At 35.4% G+C, this 16,572-nt stretch overlaps 3 protein-coding genes across 3 annotated transcripts in view; 1 reads left to right on the top strand and 2 right to left on the bottom strand.

Moving 5' to 3' along the window:
• Nucleotides 1-810, bottom strand: part of LOC109033153 (SH2 domain-containing protein 4B) — a 97,134-nt gene extending 96,324 nt beyond the window's left edge. The window contains exon 1 of the mRNA XM_019045623.2: nucleotides 423-810. The gene's annotated coding sequence lies outside the window, so the exon portion shown is untranslated. The remainder of the gene's footprint in view (nucleotides 1-422) is intronic.
• Nucleotides 811-2,221: 1,411 nt separating this feature from the next.
• Nucleotides 2,222-9,112, bottom strand: Orc4 (origin recognition complex subunit 4). The gene is made up of 7 exons (XM_019045687.2): nucleotides 8,646-9,112; nucleotides 7,694-7,856; nucleotides 7,066-7,217; nucleotides 5,308-5,634; nucleotides 4,476-4,613; nucleotides 3,539-3,691; nucleotides 2,222-2,812 (listed from the first exon to the last, which is right to left on the bottom strand). The coding sequence occupies exons 1-7, from the start codon at nucleotides 8,847-8,849 to the stop codon at nucleotides 2,651-2,653; spliced, it is 1,299 nt and encodes a 432-aa protein (XP_018901232.2). The 5' UTR covers nucleotides 8,850-9,112; the 3' UTR covers nucleotides 2,222-2,650.
• Nucleotides 9,113-9,251: 139 nt separating this feature from the next.
• LOC109033189 (uncharacterized) lies at nucleotides 9,252-14,786 on the top strand. Its single transcript, XM_072306105.1, has 5 exons — nucleotides 9,252-9,574; nucleotides 10,506-10,556; nucleotides 11,203-11,346; nucleotides 12,221-12,437; nucleotides 13,865-14,786. Exons 1-5 carry the CDS (start codon nucleotides 9,459-9,461, stop codon nucleotides 14,303-14,305), a joined length of 969 nt encoding a protein of 322 aa, XP_072162206.1. The 5' UTR covers nucleotides 9,252-9,458; the 3' UTR covers nucleotides 14,306-14,786.
• The last annotated feature ends 1,786 nt before the right edge of the window (nucleotides 14,787-16,572 follow it).

Raw genomic sequence — 16,572 nt, 5'->3', positions numbered from 1 at the left:
GAAAGATGTAGATCTTTGCTGAAGGATAAGTAAGTATGCAACTAGCAACAAGTTGTTCGTTTGGTTGAAGTTGCTATTAAGGAAAGTGTGTCTGTCAATAATGTCTTTGAAACAAAGTGTGTTTCTGGTAAATTAAGTAAATAAAATGTTGGTTAATAAGCTGCTGAGAAGTAAAAAAGGCTGTCATAGCTGACAGATATAAATTCAATGGATCCCGACCACAGATTTCAAAACTATGCACATCCAAATCTGCTGAATCCTGGTCTCAACAAGTTCCAAGAAAAATTAAATCGCATGCTCTGTCTAAATGATAAAAACTTCGGGCTAGAATGCGGCTGAAAAGGAGGTAAGTATCTGGCCCATACCTTTGTTTACTTAGCACATGCCATAGTGATAAGAGATAAGAAAGTGGGTGCACTTACCAGGGATTGCAAAGAGTGAGGCAGAACACTTGAAGATAACGAGAGAAACTATCGAGTATGTAGTGTCCCTTCTACTAAAAGCAAGAGGGCAACGACAGAAACAACTGAAATATTCCTTTGTTGCAGGAGGATCGTTGCTACTGCAGACTAACGACCAACAGTGATCCTCTCCACCACGAGTGCGAAAAGAGCAACGTACGTTTTGAAATACGGTTACCAAATGTCACTCGGCGTTTTGATCACAGACAAAAAACGAATCGGTAAAAGACTTCTTTTCAAAAACACTCCGAAATAAACACTCGAACTGTCACCAATCCTTCGTTACCGGTTATCACCGCAACTCCGCGCGTGTTTTGCTCGCGACTGCTGAATCTGTTGCATGGTACACGCTGAACGAGCAGCCACTCAGCCAGCCAATAGGTGGAGGGGGATTCAAACGAACTTAGTAAAACCGCCACAAGAGCGCGGGAGTGGTTTAAAGTAGCGATATGCAATGGATTACTTTATGCAGAATCTGGAATATCTTGAGTTGAATCATAGAGAAAAAAAAGGAGGTGTTTGCATTTCGGGCATCTTGGAATATTTTGATGACTTGATGACGTAGGTGGGTACAGCTAGGTACAGGGACGTCCCCTTCACACTGTACCCACCTACGTCATCAAGTCATCAAAAAATTCCAAGATGCCCGAAATGCAAAATTGCAAACACCTCCTTTTTTTTCTCTATCGAGTTGAATAAATATGTAGCTTCATAAATCTGTATTTTATCTAATTTCTTGGTGTTATCACTGATTAGGGCCACTAATCGGGGAGGGAACGCTCCCTCTTCCCTGCATCAAAAGCTTTGTCTTTAATTAGAAGGAAAATGGTTGGTCATTTAAACATATTATTTAGGATTTCTGAAAGTTTGTGCTGTACTTATTAAGCTGCTCCCGAAGGAAAGATTGCTCCTTCCCCCTAACTTATGGCTAGAAAGGCCCGCGCAAATATGACCAAGATATGTATAGCCAAAGCGAGAAAAAGCGTATCTCCATTCGCGACTCCCAGTCGTATTTCCCATTTCTTTGGAAAACTAGTCGGCATAATTACTTAAAAATTTCCTTGATTTTTCTTCTCTGTTAGCGAAATATTCTGTACCTATCTAAGTATCTTTTCAAGCTGGCTTAATTCTCTTTGAAGGAGCAAAAGAGGTGTGGAAATGTTGAAACACTGCAATGGAGATGTATACATGCGGTTCATTGATATATTCTACTTAAATGTAAAAACCTAGAGAGGCCACTACACAAGGTCTGAACAAAGAAGAAAGTCATGTGTTCCCTCTTTAAAATCTTATGCTTAAAATGATTTACACGACCTGAAGTTCGAAAATTAACTCCTGAACGAGATACTGACAAATATTTTCAACACAAATCAAATAGAAGTTAAATCATAAAAAAAAACGTCACTTTGTATTTTCTTCATTTAACCAAAGTTGCTTGTTAACTCTCATACCTTGTTTAGGAGTTGTTTTTTAATCTTTCTTATATGTGATTCATCAGATTTTAAAGAGACAACTTAGTATTTCAATTCATACCTTGTAGAGAGGCTCATTGCTAAAATTCAATTTTCTTGGATCTGATTTTTATCTTTTCCCTCTAAACCATATGCAAATCTCGATATTCAGTGAGAACTTCATACCTATTATGGGTAATGTTAAGTCTTATTCTACTATTAATCGAAATAAAAAACGTGGAGAGTGAAATAGGTAACTTAAAAAATCTTTGTGATGATTAGAAGTAAAATAAGAAGAAAAATACCACATTTTTTTTCCAGTGCTTATGCATTTAATTGAGAAAGGAGCAAACATTATTAATTATTAAATATTTGCTGAAGTAAGAAAAAAAATCTTTGAATAAGTTTATAAAATGAAATATCAACAAAATACACTACATTCTGCGAGACAAAAAATTATAATAAGTTTAAAAGGAACAAAAATTATTAACTATTAAACAGTCGTAAGTAAAAAAAGACAAGAGAAGGAAAAAATAATGTGAGTAAATAAGTTGGTATAAGATGATTACAGTAAGATGGTAGGTTGGTAGGATGATTCAGTAAGGTCTCATCTAAAAATGTAAACTAGAATAATGCAGTTATTACAATTCTTTCAACTTCCAGCAATCAATGGTAATAATTCTGAATAGTCAAAAAATTTTGGCAGGTCATGTAAAAAAGGAAAAATAAATGTGGAAACTAGCAGACTGAAGTAGCCCACTCTTTAATGGCAGGCATGAGGTCCGGAAAATTCTTGACAGCTTCTTGAACTTGTTCATTTGTTACGTTGAAACGGTACAGATTAAAATCCTTCAAGACCTCTTTAGAATGTATATTCACCGGACTTATCAATTCTAAGTTCTAAAACAAGAAAATAAAAAAATTAAAGAGGATTCTTTTGAGCTGATTCTTTTTATTATGAGAAGCAAATATAAACATGGGTTGACTACAAATAAATAAATAAATAAATAAAATAAACCTAATATCACCCTTTTTAAAGGAATAATAGAGTGGGATCACTTTCGGCAAAAGAGCAAAAACCACATTTCAAAAATTTAAAAAAAAATCAATTAATTTTTTCAAACCCTCCTATTTAGTGTAATTAAAAAGAAAAAGCAAGAGGGAAGTACTAAAACGCTGAGTTGTAAGCGTTTGCTCTTGTATTTTTTAACTAGATGATAATGGGGTTGGTGACTTTATGAATTTTTGACATTCTTTTTAACCCTGCATGGCAAAACCCCATTTTGAAAATGATACAAATTGGACCCGTTTGAAACAATATTATTGGCAGGCCCTGATATTGTAGCTAGGCGTTGGAAACGGCATTAGCTGATTGGCTGAACTCAAATTCAGGAATTGCTTTGGTGCATCAACTCTGTGGACTGTAGAAATGATTTACTGAACTTCATGATGAACTTCTGGGGTTTTCCCAGAAATTTTACACAGGAAAAAATATACTACAATCCTATAAAAATTCCTTGCCACTGATTCGCTCAGAAACAATAGGTGATACAGCCAGGAAGAGATGGAAAATTTCCTCTTCGGATTAAAGAATATTCAAGAATACATAGGAATGAGGATACTCACGATTAATTTTTGGAATGCTTTCAGAAGAACTGCACGTGAAGATTGAACTAGGACACTGCATTCATTGGTAAATTTCTGATATCGGCGGTAGACCATTCCGAAATTAAACGGTTCATCATCATACTGGTTTGTCTGGTGATTCATTGCAATCACCTGAAACAATTTGATAAGTCGATTGAGATACAAAACTTGAAGGAAAAAGTACAAAATATGTACCGGTAAATTTTACTGTCCAGTCTCTACCTTTTTTACTTTCAATTGCGCTTGTGGAGTGAAGCTTAAAATTTCAGAACATGCAGCCAATTTTACATTTCCGGAAAACAGATTAACAGACCAAAAAACTGATAAAAGAAGAAGGACGTCAAGAGGTGCAAGACGTGTACTTGATGATGGGCAGGAGAAGGGATCAACCTGACGTTCGGCTTAAATTGGTGCGGAGCGCCCCTCTTATTAAAAACAAATCCAACCAAAAACAGCGCAGAACGCCGATGATGGATAATCGCTACATGGATTATTTTCTTTTCTTTTTGTAGTAGAAATCACGAATAAGTATCAAACTTATGAATAAAACTATCCGTATACCCGAGAAAAGATGATAACGGATGCCACAAAAATAAAGAATGATAAAATCAAAACAAGAAATAAAAGAGACATCGAAAAATTTCAGGGGACTGGAACTGTGTGATTCGATTATACTGCTGTAACCAAAACCGCTGTGTCACTCCCGCTGTGAACTACTGATGGATAACTCATGAGTTTTTTAGCAATATAGAAAGGGGAGTCTGGGAAACGCAGAGACAGGCTGTGAATGGGGAGGTTGCAAATTAAGGAGAGGGAAAATTTACAAACCCTCCGATTAAATGGCAGAATGAACAGCCAAGAATATATCACTAAATCCTTCCAGGTTTATAAATATAATGATGAATGAGGTGCTTACAAGACATAGTTCCAGTACTGATAGTCCTCTAAGTGCAAAGACTGTAAAATCTCTGAATGTATCATTAAATATCCGGATGATGAGGTCTGCTGAGAGGAACTGATTACGCTCCAGATCAATCTCTGAAATGACCATCAACTACAAAAAGAGAGAGAAAAGAAAAGACTAAATGTAAAGATACACAAAAAAGTGCTGCTAAAATGAGATAAAAAGGGCAGTGTTACTAAACAAGTATGCTTCAATTATTAGAGACAAAATCCACTGAAATAATATCTCTTCCTGATAATTATATATTTTGGAAATTATCTATAGATGAGATTATTCTGAAAGATCTCAGAGTAACTCTTATAAAAAATCACATCTCAAATCATGAATGTATATGAATGAAAAGGCAAAAATATGTCAACAACTGTCCATAATTCAATAATCACAAATGGAACTTCATATTTGAATTCAAGGTCATCACAAAGTTTTCATAGATCTTTGCTGAGCTTCACAATCAGACTTTGCGCTGCCTTAAGATGAAAACCCATATGAGCTTGAGACAGTTTCAAAAGAGGATTTGAAAAAAGTACTCCATGAGTATCAATTAATACATGACAAAATCCTTTATGATCATTATTTTTCATTACAAATTATATCTACTTGAGTTTAAAAAAAAAGAAAAATTACTATTGAACATTCAGACGTTTGCTTTTGCGACTGCTTCCTGATGTGCCCTGACTCCAGCTTTCAGAAGCCGAAGAGAAGATGGAAAATAAATATTGTCACGAAAGTTAACTTTTAACTTCCTTTTCAAAATCAAAATTGAATTTATTAAAGTATAGTTTACCATGGTATTCCTAAAAGTTTGTTCATTTTTATCAACACCAAACTGTCTTTTCAAGACTTCGATGACCTTAGGATTGTCTATGACTTTTTGGACTTCCTCGTGCCAAAGGAACGAGTAAACACCTGGACTAATGCTTAAGTCATCTACGTCTACATCAACATCTTCATCTTTAAATGTTACAAAATGCTTGAACAGCTCAAGTCTGCTGTTGAAATCATTCGGCGGATACAAGAATATTTGGTTATGAGAAAATCTCGATTTGACACGCTTTTCGAGCAACTGTGTTACTTCAAAGCAAGATGTTACGCCAATTACACACACCGGCACCTGAAAAATCAAAATTAAGATAAAATTGGATACATTCCTGCAACTTTAAACAGATACCTATTATGTTGACTTCAATATTGGAAAAGTTCAAATCAGATCTAAACTGAAAACTGTGGTGACTCAAATTTTCACGGCTAGATGTTTTGATTTTATATTTGCATGGAACAAATAACACTACATCCAAAAAACTTTCTTCATCTCTAAATTTTGCACTTTTCATCTTAAAAATAATCTTCATTAATCCTCAAAGTTCTGAGTCCCCAAGAGATAAAGGAGAGTGTGGTTGAGGGTTGCAGTGCAACAACTTTGAAAAAAGAGAGAGTTTTTCAGTAGGTGTTGTGGCCTTTTTGAATCAATTCCCCAGACCAACTATTCTTAGGTTACATATATATTGTTGCCTAAGTGAAAATATGTGATGATACATAAAGAAATATAGGATGATAATGTAATAAAATATACAATGATAATATAATGACGGCCATTTTAAATCTTTGAGGTATAGTTTTGAGCCAAGGTACACTCTACTACAGGTATGGACAAATGGAATTTTAGAAAATCGTCGAAGCGCGTGGATTTGACAGCGTCCAATGGTACGACTGCCACGCCATATTGAAAACTTGTTTGTATTCTGTTCTGCGAGTGGATCTTGTCAATTTCGTGTTATTTTTCCTTGTTCTTAGTTAAGTTTTTCATTATTTGGAGTTTTATCAATTTTTTAAATTTATCTGATAGCTTATTGAAACTACCAGGATCTGCCAGATCCTCACTTTGAACTGCGCAGCAAAGATGGTACGAATTGCGACGTCACTGGATGGCCTAGATTTTCAGCTCTGCCACTTCGGCATCCCGTTTGTCCATACCTGTAGTGGAGTGTACCTTGGTTTTGAGCTTGCCTCTAGATCCAACTGTGCCCAGAATCTGCCACATATTAGTTGTCAAACCAATAACATTTTGTCTACTAATAGCATTAATGTGTGTTTGCAAGAGAAAAATTGAGCAATGGGAAAGCTGCCATTCCAGAACTTTTGAAAGAAAAACTTGGTGCTATTTGTAAAAATCATACTAGGCCAGAACAATGCCATAGGCCTAGCTTGGGTGGAACCTGCAAGGAAGGCCTAGAAGGAGGGTCGGATCAGAGTCTTTTTAGAACTGCAGTGCAAATTAAATCCTTCTGGAGCATGATGGTGTGCTTAAATACAAACTCATTGTTAAAGGAAAATGATCCAGCTGAGTTCTGAAATGACAAACCTCCAACTGCTGAGCTGATTTTGTTGATTCTGCCAATTGGAAAAGAGTTGCCAGAAAACTCAACTTTCTTTCTTGTTTGTACCATGCTAAGATTTTAAATTTTTATCTTAAAAACACAATGAAAACATTTGATAACATCATTTACTTTTCATTCAATTTTCTTTGAAGACATAAAAAACCAACCTTAGTTGATTGCGAAGCATCCATCAAAGTATATAATAAAGTCTGTTTCCGGTGAGAGCAGAACAGCTGGAATTCCTCCAGAATAAAAACAATTGGCCTATCTACAGTAGACGAATCATTGATCAAAGTTTCTAAAATTGCAGTCAAATTACCTGGAAAAATCAAGAGAGTAAAAACAAAAGGTATTTCCACCTGACAATAAATGAATGTCACAGCACAACGCAACACAACACGATTCTGCCTTCCCAAGGCGCTATGCGCCATTCATGCCTAAAAAACAGGCTTTGGTGCTTAAAAATTGGGGGAGTAGGATCATCAAGGCACCTGCCAAAGTGGATGCACCGTTGAATTTCATGCACAATGATGCATATGCAAAAAGTTAATTTTGCTCCTAAAAACTTTTGGAACTGCTAACAACTGCACTTAAAAACTGCATGGGCTCTGCTGCCAAGGTGGCTCTTAAAATTTTAGCAGAAGGGCACAACACTGCAACACAATATTGCTTGGTCATTTTGGAATAAAGTGTCAGAGGTCCTAGTGCGCAATTTAAATCTGTGCTGATGCACTACGGTACATAGAGTTGAATAGGAGTCCGAACGCGAAAAAACTGAGTTAATGAAATACTGACCAGCAAAAGATCCAGAAGCTTCTTCAACAATAGATTCGTCAGCATTTAATGTTTGAACGATTTCTTTCAGAGCAAGGTTGTCATCTGTATGGATAAGCCCATTTAATTTTACAAGGAAGAAGTCATGCTTCCCCTGTAGTTCTTTCAAAACAGTACTGACCAACTGAAACAGTCAAGTTAAAATATTATATTGATATATAATAAATTTAATACACTCACAAACAATTGCGGACTCTTTTGTAAAAGATACCCACCTCCCAAAGACCTTCTTAGCGCCTTGAGAGGGGGCAGCAAAAGAGTATCTTAAGGAAGAGACAGGGTGGAAGTTGACACGTATTTGACATGAAAGGACTAGATGCAAGGGAGGTCTATCTTCGTTGCAAAGATTGTGTCATTTGGTCAAAAATCAATCTGTGTTTAGGTAAGGTTTTAGTATCACTGCCTCTCACATGCTCGTCAGTACAGGATTCTGTATGCAAGCCGAATACCTAAAGTTTAAGGCAGCTCCATAACATATTGAATTTGGATACATTGCATGTTAAGATAGGATTGTGTATTGTCTTGTTGTTCCGTCATAGTTTCAGGGTAGCTGTGCATTCATAGAGAAAAAAGAGGAGGTGGTCGCATCTTGAGGATTGTTTACCCCCGAGAGGTCAGTATAGAACGGTGTTGATTTTCCAGCAAAATACAAAATTTTAAGTATGAAGAACAATCCGTGACGTCTATTTTTTTTCCTTATATCAACTTAAAATTTACTTAAATACTTGTCAGATACTTTAATTAGAATGACTTTTCTCCATTTCCAAGAAAATCCATGATAATAACCATCCTTACCGTTTACCTGGTGAGGAAGGGTCTATGATAGAGAGTAGTGTGATGAAGAATATTATTTGCATCTACTTTTAAAAACTTCACACCTTACCTAACTGGCCTTTACATTGCAGTTACTTACCTTGGTTTTACCACTTCCAGGTGGCCCGCAAATCAGTGCGGAATCACTTTCCCCAAATTGAACAACTCTGGTGATCAAATTCGTTAGCTGGGTTCGCTGTGCCGAGCAACCTTCGAGTTCTGAGGAGTTTCTGATTTTAGACTTCAAACAGCGTCGCAAAAGTGGGACCATTACCGTTGCATGACCACTGAAAGGTTCATCCATGCTTAATTTCTTTGAAACTAAGAGCTGACAATGAGACTTCTGTCTTTGAAACACTAGCAGTTAGCACAGTCTTCAAGTTGTTTCAGAATATTGCATGAATAGGGCTCGAGGGTCGTGAAAACAAGGCTTAACACTGAGTTTTAAGGAAATTTGCTCCAGACGAACATGCTGGCAAAGAAATTTAATTATAAAAATGAAAACTACAACAACTTAAATGTTTCTCGTTTAAAGACAGAGGTAAAGAAAAAGGAAAAAAGGCGCAACACGTTGTTTGTTGTGTTTACTCAAATATGATTTTTGATTGGCTGAAAAGGAAAACTTAAGAGTCACGTGATTCTAAAGAAACATTTTGATTGGTATAATTTGACACGTTTGATTTGTTTATGCCAGTTTATGCATGTGAATTTTTGAGGTTAGAGCGTGTTAGAGAAAGATTATCAGTTATCAGTCTCGGTGTCTCGTTTGAATCTATTTCTCGTACTAATATTACAATCATCCGCTAGAATTATTAATGATTATCCTAGATATCTGAATACTTCGTAAATTTTTCATTTATACTTTTACCGGTGTCTTGAGCCTTGGTTTGTTCTTTCAGACTGTTGTTTCCAAATGGCAACCATCGCTGACTTGAAAAAACAAGAAAAAGAGAGAAAGAGGAAAGAAAAGCAGAAGAAAGATAAACAGAAGAAAGTGAAAATATTACTCTCAAAACCTGTTGAAAATAGGTAAATGTTTTATAGTGACTTATTTGACGGAAAGACTTTCCTTATTTTTGTGTGATTGTTCCAAGTTTTCAGCTTGACTAGCGATGTTTTGCAGGTCGCTATATAGTCTTTACTTGCAGTGGTGATCATTTTGCGCGTGTGTGTATGTATTGGTTTTTAACCCTTCTATTTTAGAATAGGGCTGTTCTATTGGTTGTTGGTAAGCTACCGAAACAGTTCCGTTAAGAAAAAGTTACGATAAGAGCGCTCTTGCCGATAGCGATCAGAGTTTTTGGAGCTGGCGAAAATAAGCTGTTGCCATTTGTACATGTATTTTATGCACCGCCGCGCCAGGCAATCTGATAAACCGACACTTGAGGCAACAATGCATTGAGTGCGAGCTCTCAAAACTCCGATAAGGCCGGCTGTTGTCGATATCATCACCACTGATGGTACTGCCGCCAGTTTCAATAAGAGACGATGTCGATAGTGTTTCGGCAAGAACTCGTTTGAACACCCCTATTGTAGAATATACACGATTGAGTATTAATTCCAAGTGTTTGACACTACTAAATGTCTTTTTTTCACAGAGCACTGCACTGCTCCTTCGAACAATGAATCCTCACAATCCCTTATGCGGAAAGATTTTTCAGCATCTTGGAACAAGTACATCCATTTCTGCACAACGATGATAGATTTCTACTCCTGCTATCTCCTTCTTATGGCAGCAGAGAAAGTAGTTACTGATAACCTTTTGCTGGAGGATCTCACAGACGATTTTTCCCACTTCAGTAAACAATGGGGCCATTTCAGCCCCCCCCCCCCCCCCCCCCAGGAAAATTTGAGTTGAAATCTCTGATCATTGGGGTGGGAAAAAACCGTGTAATATTCGCTTGCCTTGTCTCACCAAGAGGAAGATTTCTTTTTAACTCTCAATTTTTGTTTCTCTCAGGGAAGTATTGGACTCCGGAAATTCCAAAGAGCTTGAAAATCTTCTCGAAAGGTAAAATTTTCAGTTTTTATTCATGGATGAATATGAAATAATATTTAAGTAAATTCTACTTTTCTAATGATAACTTACTTTTTATGTCATTTATTAGATTTGTCCTTTGATCAATTAATCTACATTAACTATTGATCAGAGGTCACATGCATCAGTTGAAGTCTATTGATAGTGATAAAAATGGTAAATATTCTTTCGGTCGACAAACAGCCTCTGCATGCCATGTTGCGCATTGAAATTAGGCGTTTATAGTATATGGCGTCCATAAGTTTGTAGTGTTCATCAAACACTCTACAGTATTTTGGATCATGTAAAAGTATAACTAACAATGAAGGAACCAGCAAAAAATGATAATTGTTAGTAGTTATATTAGATATTCAGCAGAATCTTTGCTGTGACTGTACTATGTAATGAGTAACAAGTGAAAATCTAGCAACATCAAAAGGTCTGACTGCAGAGAATGCAATAGTTTATTTCCTCTCGATACTAAAAACTAAGACTAAACACCATCTTGGCATTCCTTTTATTTAAATGTTACATTTGTATGGGTGCATCAATCGAAATTAGCGTTAAAAATTTTCTAGGAAGTAAAGTAATCTTAAATTTTACTAGCTCTGATTACGTAAACACAAGTAATATTTTTCAGTCTGCTGAGGCCTGCAAAATTGGAGACATTCAAATATTCCTGGTCTGAACTGAAGAAAATACCAAAAGATAAAAGACGGGAGAGCAGAAAAGGATTGATGATTGGTCTTGATAAAGAAAAGTATATGAAGGCGAAAAGGATACGGTAATATTTTCTCATCTCTTTGGTTGCTTCTTCTCTTTTTCAAAAAGAGTATCTTGTGTGGAGTTTTCTGGTCCATTCAATTTTAACAATTTTCAGTTTTCGCATACCAGTTTGACCATGTCAGAGAGCTTGACAAATCACCTTAAAGTTTCATCAAAACACACTGAGAGCCACTCAGCCCTCACTGGTATGGAGGGTTGTTCCATAGAGCACACAGAGATGTAATGTGAGTGGAAGAGCAGAGACCACTTTTAAGCATTTTCCAGGTCCCGAATTCGGAGACTCCTGCGTCCTGTTGGGTCACTTTTTCGGTACATAATTAATTGTTTGCTTTGTTTTACGGGAACCCGGCCATCCAATGTAAACAAAGAGGAAAGGAATCACCACATATCTTACATCGCCATTTTGGATCGAAAATATGTCGAAAAAGTTACTGATGCTCACCGCACACTGGAGGCTTGGAACTCGTCGTCCGGGACATGGTCCTAGCTCTCTCATTCACATTACGACTCTATGTACTCTATGGGTTGTTCTTTAACAAAATGGCAACTATTCTAACAAAAGGAAGGTTCCGGTAGGCAGCACATCTGGGATTTGAAACTAATGTCTGCATTGCCTCCTTGCAGCCTTGAAGGGAGGCAACTGAATGAAATTCATGACAAAACATCACTGAAGTTCCAAGTTTAATTAAGTTCTGATGTGCAAAATAGTCTTACAGTTTTTTCTGTAATTTTTTTTTTTTATTCCAAACAGCGGCCAACAAAAAATTACCATGAACTACCCTCTGTGATTATTGTAATTTTAGATTATAAATTAAGGAGAAAGCATGAAAAACATGGGAAAGACATCACGCTTTGCATTTTTTATGTTTCAGAGACAACTTTGTATTTGGCACTAACAGCATTATTAGAAGTTTAGAAAGAGGGAAAATTCTATGTGGAATAGTATCTCCAGATTTTGATCCTGCAATGGTTACGGATCACATTATTTCAGTCTCAAAACAAAGAGGAATTCCAGTGGTTCTTCTCCCTGAGCTAAATTCTATTTGTAAACGTTGTCTAGGGTTCCCCGCTAAAGCCCTAGGATTAAAGGTAAATCTTCTCAAAATTTTTAGTTGCTTCACCTTGTATAGAATGCCTCAAAAGTCTTGTAACCAACTTTTGTAGCAGCTGACAAATGAAGCGAGCAAAATGGTATTTTATGAGGTTAAAGATCCTCTCATTCGCTCTTTAAAGCTCTACAGGGAATTTTTTCAAAACTGCCTTGAGAGAAGATTTATAGGAGAAATCTTAAAGCTATAGCTGCAGCAAGAGCACTTCATGTCATGAATGGGAAATGGAGGCAAACATTTCAAAGAAGTAGGACATGTTGAGTCAGCAGTAATAAAAAATAACTTTGCATATTTTCAGTACCTAATATTTTTGGAAACTCATTCAAATATAAGATATCCATATGGAAATCAATTTTTAGTCCGTTTTCTCTCCCATGAAAAGGTCTGACGATTTTCCTGGAGTTATGTATTTTCTTTGCTCAAAAGTGGCTGCCAGAAAGCGAATTCTTGATCAAATTTAAGCATCTCGTAATTTTTTTTCTTCATTTTTTCGCTCATACAGAGGTCGGTGACAAGACTTGAGACACCCTACTTAAACAAACCATCTACTTTTGAAGCATTGCTCGCTAAGTTTTATTCATAAAATTAATTGAGTGAAAATTTAAAAAAAAAAAAAAAATACAGAATCTTTTAAACAAATAATTGGAAAGCCAGTCACAAAGGGTTATTCTTTGCCAAAAATTATTATTCAGTTACTGTGAAAGGAACAATATCTTGACAGTAATCATGTAAGCATGAATCTCTCTTGGTTCCAAGTTACAAAATTCATATTTCTAGTTTATTTTATTCGAAGAATAGGTATTACAAAAAAATAAAATGCACCAGATTTTCAAAGGGGTTTTTAAAGGGTAAAGGAAAGTTACACATATTTTGGGCTGTTACAGGGTTTCCATAATTTCTTCGTTTTTCAATTCTCGAACTTTGCCTATTTCCGAAGTGTCCAAATCTCCTGACTTTCGAATTAAGCTTCCAATTTTTGTTCTTTATTAAATATGCTGACTTTTGTTAAGCTTTTAACAAAATGTCCACCCCCAGAACTTAAATGTTTACGATCTCTCAAATGGCATTGGCAGAAGTGGCTGAGCCTGCGATGCCTTCATGCTTCTTGTTGAATTCACTGACTTTTTCTGGTAGATGCAAATTCAGTAACTTTCCCTATTTTTCAGACTTCCAGAAACCCTTAGTTACAAAGGTCAGCCCACCTTCAAAAGAGTAAAGTGCGACGATAAATCTGTAACATCATAAACTAAGATACATCAATTTGTCGCTTCATCAGTTGGCGCATTTTCAGACTTTCGCAGATTATTTATCTTGCATTGCTACTGTGGATTAAATAATTTGTTGCAATTTATGATGCAGCTTTTGGTAGCTCAAGAGTTTATTTTTCTTTATTCATTTATGTTTCAGAGAACCGATTCAATAATAAGTGACGATGGTTACAAAAATTTAAAAAATCAAATTCTGGCTTTAAGTGATCTCCCTGATGAAGACTTGAAGCAAATTAATTCTTCCAAGTCACCTCCTTCTCATTCCAAATCAAAGTTGCGACATCCAAAACCCATCACACCCACTCCAAGAGACCTAATTCTAAAAAGGCCAAACAAAAGCAGTAGATGTTTTGTGCCAGGAGGCTCCTCAGTAGAAGTCAGCATGGATAATTCAGATTTCATTTCATTTGGAACTTCCACAGCAAGTAAAGTCCTCTTACCGACATCTAAGACTACTTGCTCAGAAACAGATGACGATAGTGATTCTGATTCTTATGTTGAAGCACCATCCACAAAACTGAAACCATACAGACCCATGTTCCAGACTTTGAAACTTAAAAAAATAAAATCCAAAAGTTAATTAATGAACACTTCTGAATAAAACCTAAATGAATATGCTCTGCTGTGATCGAACCCTTGCAGGATTGCAAATATGTACCTGATGGTCTTCAAAAGAGACTCGGTTACTTTATATGTTTGAATTAGAATCTCGAAAGTCCAGGCAATTTTTCTAATAATCTCAAGCCATAATTTCCTAGGGTCATTTACAGGATTTAAATTATTTAAATATAGTTTGTTACAGTTTGTACTTATATCCTAGCAGTAATGCAGATTTGACTTTAAAATAATGAAAACTCATTGATTTAAAAAAATAAATGAAATAATTTATTGAAATTTACAGTCAACAACAGGATAATGAATATAAAAAATTCAAACCTCCTTACAATAATTTTTTCCTCAATCACAATAAAGCACACTTAGACCTAAAAATAGTTATGTCTTTGGTCCCAGCATAGTCATTAAAATTAAATGTATGAAACTGTGATGAGTTTCATAAACTTCGATCAGTACATTAGGTACTTTTGACTCCATAGTATCCCTGTAACTGAACTGAAACGAGATGCGATTGTCATCATTGAGTAGAGGAAAGAATCTAACTGAAGTACACTTTTCACGACTTCATTCATTCTTGTGGGTAAAAAAAAAAAAAAAACAAACAAAAAACAGGGGGAAAAACCCATAGAAAAACAGAAATTGAACAAATGAATAAAGGTAATGATATCACTTAGATTACAGCGATTATTTGGTGTCTGTGTAATTTGCATGGAAAGTCAACACAAAAAAGCAGAAGAGCTGCTTCCTATGGGAAGATCCAACTTTTTTGATCCTTCAAATAAATACTGAACGGGAAAGGAGTTAGCATTATCAGAATTGTATCATCAGAAAGGATTAATCTGATATTTCTCTTCATCTGTCAAAACTGTGTTTTTGGTCTTGTGTTTCATCTGTACATTTTTCTCAAATTATTTCAGTGATCAAGCATGATTTACAAATTCTAATCCACTGATTAAGATTTTCCTTCTTTTTTTTTCACAACAATTAGGAGCAATTATATTTCAATGATCGAGCATGATATACAAATCCACTGATTGATATTTCACTTCTTTTTTTAGTACAACGCAGAACAAGTTTGAAACTGTTATTTCTTTTGAAATGTCTATGCCAAGACTAGAAGTGATGACAAGTAAGTTACTTCTGAAGTAACATATTAAATGAGGGATACAACGGAGACAAAGAATTTGATTAGCTAATTAAGAGAAACATTATCAATACTAGTATTATCAGCGTAAGAGAAATGTAGTTGCTCTAAAACAGAAGGAGCAAGTTTCCTTTACCAAACATTTCTATCGCACTAGTCTCATTCTATTCAGAAATATATATATAAGTCACAGTTTAATTTAAAGCTGAGATAATTTTAATCTTGTGGCAAATCTTACATTATCCACTTTCTCATCAAAGTTTCATGGTAAGATGATTTTTTTTTTAAAAAAAAGTCTATCCACGTGTAAGAAATTACTTAACACTTGTGTAATTCTTAGAGTTCAATTTCTGTCTTTCCCTTATTATTTCAAATAATTAGACAGAACTCACAGAATTAGAAGGTTTGGCTTAAACAAACCCTATATGTAATTGTACGAAGACGTTTTTACAACATGAAATTTTAGGGCTTTAGTTTACAAATTTGACTGTCTTGAATCATGTTTTTTCCTTCATTTTTTCAAGTAAAGTACTGGAAGTAATTAAAAAAGGAACTAAAAGTTCTTGCTTTTAACTAATTTATGATTTGTACCTGTTTATAGGGTCTTGCCTCAAGAGGGGCGTCAATTTTTTGATAATCAGGTAAAACATGATTTCTAGAGTTAATAACTTTTTTAATCCCAAAACGTTGTAAACTATATTTTTCATACCTAATTAATGTTAGTATTTCTTTTGAAGATTTTCTTTCTAAAGAATCACTTGGTGATAGTTGATGGATGATTAGCTACTTTGTAAAAAGACTCAAGTGGTCACGTGAAAACAATATTCAAGACTTACAAAATGTATAAGATACATGTCCAGCACAAGGGTCGAGCAAAACATCCATCAGCTCACAGAGCTGGAATGTAAAATAGGTTGAAAACATACATCATATCAGATGACAAGAGCACAGAAAAAGTACATAGGGAAGGTAAATAGTAAATTTTAAAGGTTCTGACAATGTCACTTGTATGGTAAGTTTTATTGGAAGAAATTTTCCCGCTTTGACTGGGTTTCACAGTTCGAATAAAATGAGTAAAAAAAAACCTT

Source organism: Bemisia tabaci, chromosome 1 (genome assembly GCF_918797505.1).
Source record: "Bemisia tabaci chromosome 1, PGI_BMITA_v3".
In the NCBI taxonomy this organism is placed as follows: domain Eukaryota; kingdom Metazoa; phylum Arthropoda; class Insecta; order Hemiptera; family Aleyrodidae; genus Bemisia; species Bemisia tabaci.
The sequence above is the reverse complement of the archived record's forward strand: the minus strand, read 5'-3'. Positions and strand labels throughout refer to the sequence as shown.